The sequence below is a fragment of the Metopolophium dirhodum genome, chromosome 5 (genome assembly GCF_019925205.1).
Source record: "Metopolophium dirhodum isolate CAU chromosome 5, ASM1992520v1, whole genome shotgun sequence".
Taxonomy (NCBI): Eukaryota; Metazoa; Arthropoda; class Insecta; order Hemiptera; family Aphididae; genus Metopolophium; species Metopolophium dirhodum.
Genome location: NC_083564.1, coordinates 25,281,019 through 25,290,579, shown reverse-complemented (window position 1 = coordinate 25,290,579; position 9,561 = coordinate 25,281,019). Strand labels below are relative to the sequence as shown.

General features: G+C 25.2%; 1 protein-coding gene across 1 annotated transcript; it reads left to right on the top strand.

The window, feature by feature from the left end:
• Nucleotides 1-1,569: 1,569 nt before the first annotated feature.
• Nucleotides 1,570-8,701, top strand: LOC132944867 (arylalkylamine N-acetyltransferase 1-like). Its single transcript, XM_061014391.1, has 4 exons — nt 1,570-1,726; nt 5,368-5,575; nt 6,816-7,092; nt 7,862-8,701. The coding sequence occupies exons 2-4, from the start codon at nt 5,383-5,385 to the stop codon at nt 8,058-8,060; spliced, it is 669 nt and encodes a 222-aa protein (XP_060870374.1). The 5' UTR covers nt 1,570-1,726; nt 5,368-5,382; the 3' UTR covers nt 8,061-8,701.
• Nucleotides 8,702-9,561: the final 860 nt, after the last annotated feature.

The following is a 9,561-nucleotide window of genomic DNA, read 5'->3' as shown; positions in this document are numbered from 1 at the left end:
ATTTGTTTTGAACTGTTTAGGGACATTTTCAGTCTCTCCAATTTTATTATTTTTTTTTCTATGAATGTCAATAAAATTTTATTTGTTCAGTAAAAAATCTTGAAAATGTAATGCAAGCCTCCTGATATATTGTTACAATAGCAGTTAAAAAATATTAAAAATACATAGGCACAATTTTTTTTTACAAGCATTTAAAGTTCGAATTTTCACAAAATTTTTCAAATTTTAAATTTAATAATTGTTTTGTAGTTAAAAATTTATAAAATGTTCAACTTTTATAGCTAAGGATTAAAAATTTAAAACAAGGTTCTACGTAAATAGGTTAATATATAAATTACTTTATTCAAAATAATATCATCAAATATATTTAGCAATACATGGCTGACTGACCGTTTTCGCTCAGAATCGTTATCTTATACAATGAGATTATTTTTTTTTATTTTATTTTTTTATTTGTATAATAAACGGGTAAAGACCCTTTTGTGTAAACAATACAGTACAGGTTTAACATTTAAGTATTTTACAATTATATAAATATTAATTATACCAATAGATGTTTATCTTCTTGGCAAAACGTTAACAACGAAAAAAAAAATGTATATTTTATAAGCAAGTTAATTTTTTATTATTTATATTAAAAAGTTATGTATTATTTCTTTTTTAAATTGAAAGTACGAAAAATTGTTATTTTTATTTTTTTCTTATCAAGTTGTTCAATAAAAGTTTTTACTATTTTATACTGATATTTTTGTTCAATAACTTTATTCATGTTAAATTAAATTTATGTAAAAAAAAAAGTAATTATAGCTCGGAAAATTATAATTATCTCATTTCATTAGTTATTTTATATATTAATTGAGAAATTATAAAGTAATGATTATTAACAATAATACTAATACTAATACAAATAATAATATTTACCTTAAAGTTACTACAAGTCTTTTTTCTGGAATGATGCATTTTCTGAAACTTCAAACTGCAATACTTTTCTAACCAATTATTTCAATTAAAAGTATTAATGCAGATTTTACTAAATTTTAGAGGGCCATAGTTAATAGACTAGCGAACCAAAATTGATGATTTGACTATCAAAATGTTCAGAAAAAAAAGCTTTACTAGAATCCATTAAAAATATAGTAGTTGCCATTTGAAAAAATAAAGTTTATTTTCCTATAGGTACACCTGCGTGATTAAACATTTTGAAATTATTATAAAAAAATTGCCTGTTAAAAATAAATAAACACGTCTTTTTTCATTTTAACGAAATTCCATGTCATCGATCCATAATCGTTAAAAAAACACACTTTCAAGTACCCAAGAAAAATATTTTTATATTACAAAGTAACTAAAATTGATAGTCTGTGTTTAAAGCTGTATATAGTTTCTAATTTTCTATCTAAAAAGCAGAGGCGATTACCATAAATGATAAATGTTAAATATTTTGAGAGATTGCTACACATATCAGTTCTAAAATTGTGATTCACCTGCATATGTCAAAATAAAACCTAAACAGATAATAGTACCTAATACGATAACGGTATAGAGATATTCGAGGCCGATGCACTGTTTGCAGGAGTATACGATAACCAATAAGTACTTTAACTTTTACTAAGTAACTATAATGTATTATAATTTATGATTTATAATTCAATGATTGGTCGTTGAAGCGATACATCGGTCACGCGTTGATACGAACTTTAATCAATTTAATGACAATAGTGTTAAGGTAAGTATTATTATTTTACATTTTTGCTAACAATTTTTGTCGAAAAAAAATGATAAATTTAACTTAAAAGTTTATACAAAACATAATGTTACATGTATTTAACATATTAGTTTATTAACATTTTTTAATAATAAGTATTTTTAAATATTTTGTTTATATAAGTTTATATCATATGAAAAAAATTATTCAGAATCACTAGATATGTTTCAATAGCTAGACTATGTTTTCTAGACTATGTTTTCATAAATACTATAGGTATACAATGTGATTTTTTAAGCATGATTACCCCGGTTTTTATATTTTATAGTACATTTATTCTAATTCCTGATATTTTTTGTACTACTTTAAGGAGTGTCCTTTTTTACGGGATATTATTTAGTGGACGATTTTCTTGAAAAATCTGAAGTACTCGAAAATATGTTCAAGTGCGTATTTAAAAATTTCAGAAAATCAAAATTTGAATATATGCATAATGTAAGGATAAAAGTAGAGTGAGAATACTTAAATATCACCATGTATATACACATTCGTATTTAAATCAGAATTATTAAAAATTTTGATAATTTCATACATTTCTATTCGAAGTTGGTTTGACGATTTAACTAGCAATGGATTTATGTGAACGTTCTTGATGTAATACATCCCATTTAAAGGGAGGACTTGATTTTAGATCTTTAACAGAGTTTAACTATCTGGTTATAATGATGTAGGTAAGTACCTACAATAAAATAACAAAACAGAACCATGTAGTATTATTATTTATTAGTGTTAGGGTAAATTACTTTTGAAAATAAAATGTCGTTAGTCGTTACATTAAATATTTTGATTTGAATTACATAACGACTAGATAAGTAACTATTAAATAATATTATGTAATTTTATAGGTTATACTTTATAGTGTCGAACCTATATAAATTGTATACATGTTTATAGTTATAAGCGCGCGGTATATCATTGATATTTTATATTGTACATTGTTAATATATGCACAAACAAAATGTATAAGTACCCTATTATACGCCGTATATGGTTTCTGGTGAGGTATAACCGTATATAAGTCGAATAATATTGAGTTATAAATGTAAAATAATAATGTTAATTATTATTATAGTTTACTAATAAGTTATAATAAATTGTTAATACATTTTATTTTTGAATAAGAATTCTTTAGAATTTAGGTAATACTATTTTCTGGGATCTTTGATAATATTGTTGATTATTATTTATTATATAACAATTTCAGAATCGAATATAAATTGAAGTGATTTCAATTTTTCACAAAGATCCTAGCCCAATAGGGTTTCTTATACATTTTACATTCATAACTTATTTTAATAACGTGGAAAATAACGCATCACTTCATAGAAGTTACTTTTGAAATTTATTTCGTTACAATAGCGTTAATTTAAATGAAAGACTACAACATAACTAAAAAAGTAATCCACTAATGTATTATAATATGGTAAAAATATAGCGGAATAAAAATGAAGGTAAACATTAGTAGTCTGCACACAAAGAAAATTTGAATTTATACTAAAAAAAATATGATCTTTATTTACCAGGCCCTGATATTATGATACCTGCTTTATTTCTGAGCCATATATAGTTGTTACGGAATAACAACTCCAATTTACAAATTATTTTGCATATACTTAGAGACGGGAGTGTTTCCTTCAGCTTGGAAATCGTCATACATTACTCCTAGTGGACTAGTGGTGACAAATTTAATATATCGAATTATCGACCAATCACTAAACTGAGCTGTATCCCAAAACTATTCGAGAAACGTGAACATGATAGAATGTGAACTCTCTGATTTTTTAAAAAATACTTTCATTGATAACCAAAATTGAAATCAGTCGATACAAATATATTAGTGTTTTACACAAACCTTATTGATAATGTTTCTAGTCGTAGTCAACGTACAGACATAAAAAAGGCCTTTGATTCTGTGGACCAAAATATTTTAATAAAAAAATTGAATAACTATGTCCTACATGGAAAACTTCTTCAGTGGTTGTCGTAATTTATCTCTGCTAGAACACAGATAGTCAAATTAAACATACAAATTCATTACCTATCTTCTGGTGTATCACAAGGTGGACATTAATCGCCACTTTTATTCCTAGTATTTAAAATGTCTTTACAGTCGTTACACTCTCTAACTATTTACTATTTGCAGACAATCTAAAAATATTTTTACCGATTAATAATCTAGATGTCTGTGCTAAAATCCAAAATTACCAGGATAATTTAATTGAATGGCTCAAAATAAACGGTATAAATATGTCACTTAATGCTGAAAAATTCAGGAAAATTACATTCTCCCGTAAACTAAATCCAGTTAATTACAGTTCCAAATTAATGAAACTATGTTACAGATTATTAATAAAATTAAAGCTTTAGGAATTATTCTATCATTTGACTTATCTTTTGAAAGTCTTATTGAAATTATCTGTGCTAAGGTGATTAGGAATCTTGGTTTATTAGAGGTTCATGTTCAACCTAACCTTGTTAAATGAGATTAATTTTTAGGTTCCAATGATGAACAATCGCACAGAAAATACGTTCACCATACCAACTTGTACACAAAATATTGTCCTAAATAGCCCTATTAATTATAAATTATAATTTTATTATTGTAATAAATAATGATGTTTATTTACTATGCCACATTGTATACAATTTGTAAACAATTGAATATTAATACTTATGTCCCCTGTACTATTTCCCACCATGCGTTAGTATAAAAATAAATAAATAAAATAAAAATAAATATTTATGAAAATTAAAGGTAAGTTTATCCTGGTACTTAGTCTGAGGTTATACATAAACTAATGAAGGTGAATTGACACTAGTTTTAAATAATTTATTAGTTAGGTATATACAAAATAATATTTTTTCGAAAAACATTGTATACCTACTTAATTAAATACTTATATTAAATAATAATTCGTGTTTTAAGAAATACAAGTTTTTATGACTAACTAAATACAATTTTATTATACAACACAGATTCGTATTAAAAACTTACCTGAATTTAAATTTAATACCACTACTTGAGTTTTATAAACGATACAATAATTAAATTGATATTGATAAACCTATATGTATTTATGAATTATATTTCATCAATTAGAATTGAATAATCTCTAAAGTAAACATGATATTATTATCATCCGTCGTATACCAAATGATACTCATATTTCAAAAAATATCAATGTGTTTAAAAAAAAATCACTTACATAGTTTCTAGTCGTTAAAAACAACATTTTTAAAATATGTATCTATATTTTTTAATATTTTTTATCCTTAACATTTTTAAGGTTTTTACTATTTTGAATGACAAAATAGGTACAGTTTTAATTTCAAAATATTTTCCTAAGTATTTCGATACATAAAAATCAAATTTAGGATGAGTTGTTTATGAGTTATAACTTATAACTACTAATCTCAAATTCACATGAAGGGTGTGGAGTGGTGCGCGATTATATCGCACAACATGTTGGTCCACTCATCTTTACTTAAAATACCTTTAACTTGTAAACTACTCATCCTAAATTCGATTTTTATGTATTGAAATATGAATTTTAAAAGTGGTTCGGAGCTATACATTGTAAACCAAATATTATTTTTTTCAGATATTGAAAAATAATATGGATGAAATCAAAAACAACAAAGTTTCTTTTAACATAGTCCCCATTACAGATAATGATAAACAAATTATCCAGAATTCGTTAAGACAGTATTTTTTCCACGATGAACCTTTATGTGTAAGCTTAGAATTAATAGAAGAAAGAGAATCATTAATAGAATTTGAAAATTTTTGCACTGATTTAATAAAATATGGTGAGTTAATAGATATTAATTATTATCTAATGGCTTATACATAAATTTATTTTTTATTTTAATATAGCTTTTAAAGAAAAGTTATTACTTTTATAAAATATAATAAATAATATATATTATTATCCACTTTGTAGTAGGTTTACCTTAGTATGAATGTATGATATTATTATGGGCGGGTCCATTTTATTCATCCAAAAATGAGATACCATTTTCTCCAATAAGGAATCAAGAATAAAAATTATGTTTATGTTTACAAATATAATAGTTATTAAAATAGTTATAAGTTTTAACAAATAAACATTTAAAAGAAAAATGTACCTATGAATTATTAATATAATTATTATGTACCTATATTTTTTAAATTTTACAATAGTTCGGCAACACCTGTTTGAAGAAAAGAAAATTTAATATTAGACAGATGAACTATTTTACTTTTTGTGTTACTTAATAGATTCTTCGTTTTCAAATTTAATAATTAGGACAATTAGGTACATTATATTGATTGATCGCCGTTTGTTTGCTCGTTTTTAAATTTTTTTTGGAATATGAATACTTCTTATTTTACAAAAATATTTGTTTGAATTTGTTTTACAATATTGAACCACATATTTGGTTTTTCTTTATAAGAATATTGGCAAATGGAAAATGGACACAATTCTAGTACAAAAAAAAGTTTTGAGGAAAACAGTGTCTCATTTTTGGAGGATAATGGACACGCCGACATCAATGGCTATGGCCATTATTGTATTTGTATGTACCTATACTTATTTATACACTTATACCTACAATAGTACAATAATATAATGTCATAATGTGTTAATATGTTTCGGTGTTGGGAGATGAAAAATTTAAATAGATGAATTATAAATTATAATGTCGGTTTTATACGTGTTATGTTCCAAATTCGGAATTATGTTCCTCGTTTTATTTACCAAAGACCGATGGATTTTTTTGGATTACCTATACAACGCTTATGTAACCCAAAAATATGATTACAGAAAAAAATACTTTGTAACAAAAATATATAAACATTTTAAGTTAAAATTTGGATGGAATTAAATATTATTTTAGATTTTAGTTATTTTATTGTAATTTAAGTAATATCGAACATGTTTTGAATTTGGCTCAAATAATATGAATACAGTTATGTAAAAAGTAGCCGAATAATAAGAATTGTGTGTCTATTTTAAATTGAAGTTGGTATCATTCATAAGCAATAATACGATTTTTTTCTATTTAGGAGTATCGTTTATGGCAATATCTGTAGATACAGGTGAAATGATGGGTGCCGCGTTGAATAGCACAGTGTGCAGGAGTAACGAAATAAAACAATACGGTGACGAGAACAAAAGTTCGAAATATAATGATATTATGGTTATCTTAGACAAAGCTGGACGAGAAACTGATGTATTTGGGCAGTATCCAAACATAGATCGTATGATGGAGTTAAAGATTATTACAGTTAATGAGGAATATAGAGGACTTGGGATTTGCAAAGCCCTCATCAACAAGTCCAAGTATATCAAAAATAATTTGTTCCTATAATAACATAACAATAATAATTGCAGGACAATATTGATACATGATTCTAGACATCAATAATATTATTGTTGACTTTAAGTACCAATTTTTCATCTATATCTTTCGCAATTTTTTATTTGTGTTAGTTAAAATTATAAATAAAAAACATTATGATGGTATATATTATTTATTCTCAGAGTTTTTAAGTTAGATTATGTTTAGGCAATAACCCGTCATTGCTCTCAAATTGTTGACAGTTAATATTTATCAGTAGGTAGGTCGGTAGGTAAGTACTCAATAGCTCTTGTCTAGATGAGCAGAGCCTGGCAAATGCTTTTAACATTCTCAGTCACCATTATTTTGTTATTGCCGTTATGACTTCTACCGATTTTGGAAATCAATGTTTCAAAACCCTCAAAATGTTTTTTCACTTATGCACATATTATATGGGCTGTATATAGCTATTGTAAATTCTAATTTTTAATTTATATATTGGTCATGAATCATGATTAATATTAGCCCCTTCCCTAACAGAAAAAAAAATATATTTGACTGTGTATGTGCCCGAAATAAACTATAAAAGTGGTAAGTGCCGAAAAAAAAACACTAAAACATTAGTTTCTAATTATTTATTTAAAAAAATACATACAATTATTTATATAATGTATTGTCCAATGTCCATACAACCATACCATATTATATTTACACACTATTGGTGATACCTATACTTGATTTATATTAATACAATAATAACTTAATTTCTAGAGAGTTGGCATTGGAGTTAGGGTATCAAATGATGTACGTGGAATGCTCCAGTCATTTTACTGCAAAAGCTGTTGAAAGATTTGGATTTCAATGCATATATTCGTTGTCTTATTCGGATTACGTGAACAAGCAGGGTGAAGTGGTGTTCAAGACACAGCCTCCTCATACAATTTTCAAAATCTATGTGTTACTTCTCTAATATAATCAATATTTATTAACCTTTCATAATTCATAACAAGTTAATGAAATACATAATTTTTTTTTAATGCCGACAAATTTGTGATTTTTTTCTATAACGAATTTTTATTTGTTAAAGAAATTGGGAATTTTTTTTTTAATTTAAAAAAAAAACATCAAATTGTTTACATCAAAAAAAAATTATTTCACTTAGATAAGAAAAATAGCTTGTTGCCAAAAATTGCACAGTAAAAATTAAAGAAAATTAAAGAAAATTTTGATATTGATGATCTTAAACTAGTAGTTACTGAAGATGTGTACCTACCCAAATTTATATAAATTGGAACAAGTAGTATTCAGTATACGTCTATACCTGTTAGTTGTGCAACCTTCGAACGTTAATTTTCTTCAATACTTTAATCATCGCATTTAGCTTGTCTGAGAACAATAATGACACAAGAATGATATTCAAATTTATAAGTATGATATAAGTATCGAAAGAGATATTATTATATTAAGAGATGTAACTAATAGACACAAAAACAATTATTGTTACATTTTCAGCAACTAGTAGAAAATTAGTATTGATTTAATATTATTTTATATGATTTATATTACTTTATTACAAAATGCATAATAATAATAACAATAATCGAAAATGAATTATAACTGAGATTTATTTATAAATTATAATGAACAATATTTTACGAATATACAAATATACATTAACTTATAACATAAAATATAAAATGTTCTCGTTAGCGGTCACGGTCCACGGTATTGTTATTGAAGTATTTATATTTATAGCTTAAATACCTCATTTACCACTATTAAAATAATAACATTATCTGTGCATAAGCGTTGGTTTTTATTCAATATTTTAATTTTCAAGCGAGATATGAGCATTTTTAATTTTTGAAATTTCACATAAGCATATTTTGCTTGAAAATGCAAATTTCAAAAAATCGCTGAAACACATTTAATCTTCTCATCTAAAAGTTTTATAATAGTGACCTATTCACTCTACTATCAAAACTAACAGCACACTATTGAAACTAGTGAACGACAATTTGATATGTAAGACTAATACAACAAATGTATGGGTAGCGTCCTCTTAAGTGTAATAATAACCAAATAATCAGTGTTTAGTTGTTACAGTTAATCTCAGATGATGTAATAATTACCAAGTAACAACCAAGCAACGTGTTCAAATAATATGAAATTGAAAGTCAGTCGTCTGAAAAACACGCCATGATAAGTGATAAAACCATATAAGATCCAGGTTGACAAATGTTTTTTGCACGATAAATTTATAGAAGACAGAGTTTTCGAATCACTACCTTTTGTTCCACAAATTGTTTTCCAAGTCATTTTCTTCCAACGATATTAATTACCAAATTTTACCTTTGTTTATATAATGAATATTCCTATTTTACCAGGAATCATGATTATTTTTAATCGTGCTATTTACATATTTTGTTTCAATGCGTAATATTATTATACCTATTATTCTATGATTATAC

Bases quoted from the DNA above. Each gene is read 5' to 3' on its own strand.
- LOC132944867 (XM_061014391.1), top strand. From the start codon at position 5,383: ATGGATGAAATCAAAAACAACAAAGTTTCTTTTAACATAGTCCCCATT. The intron at 5,576-6,815 runs GTGAGTTAATAG...TTTTCTATTTAG, and splicing joins CACTGATTTAATAAAATATG to GAGTATCGTTTATGGCAATA. The intron at 7,093-7,861 runs GTATATCAAAAA...CTTAATTTCTAG, and splicing joins GCCCTCATCAACAAGTCCAA to AGAGTTGGCATTGGAGTTAG.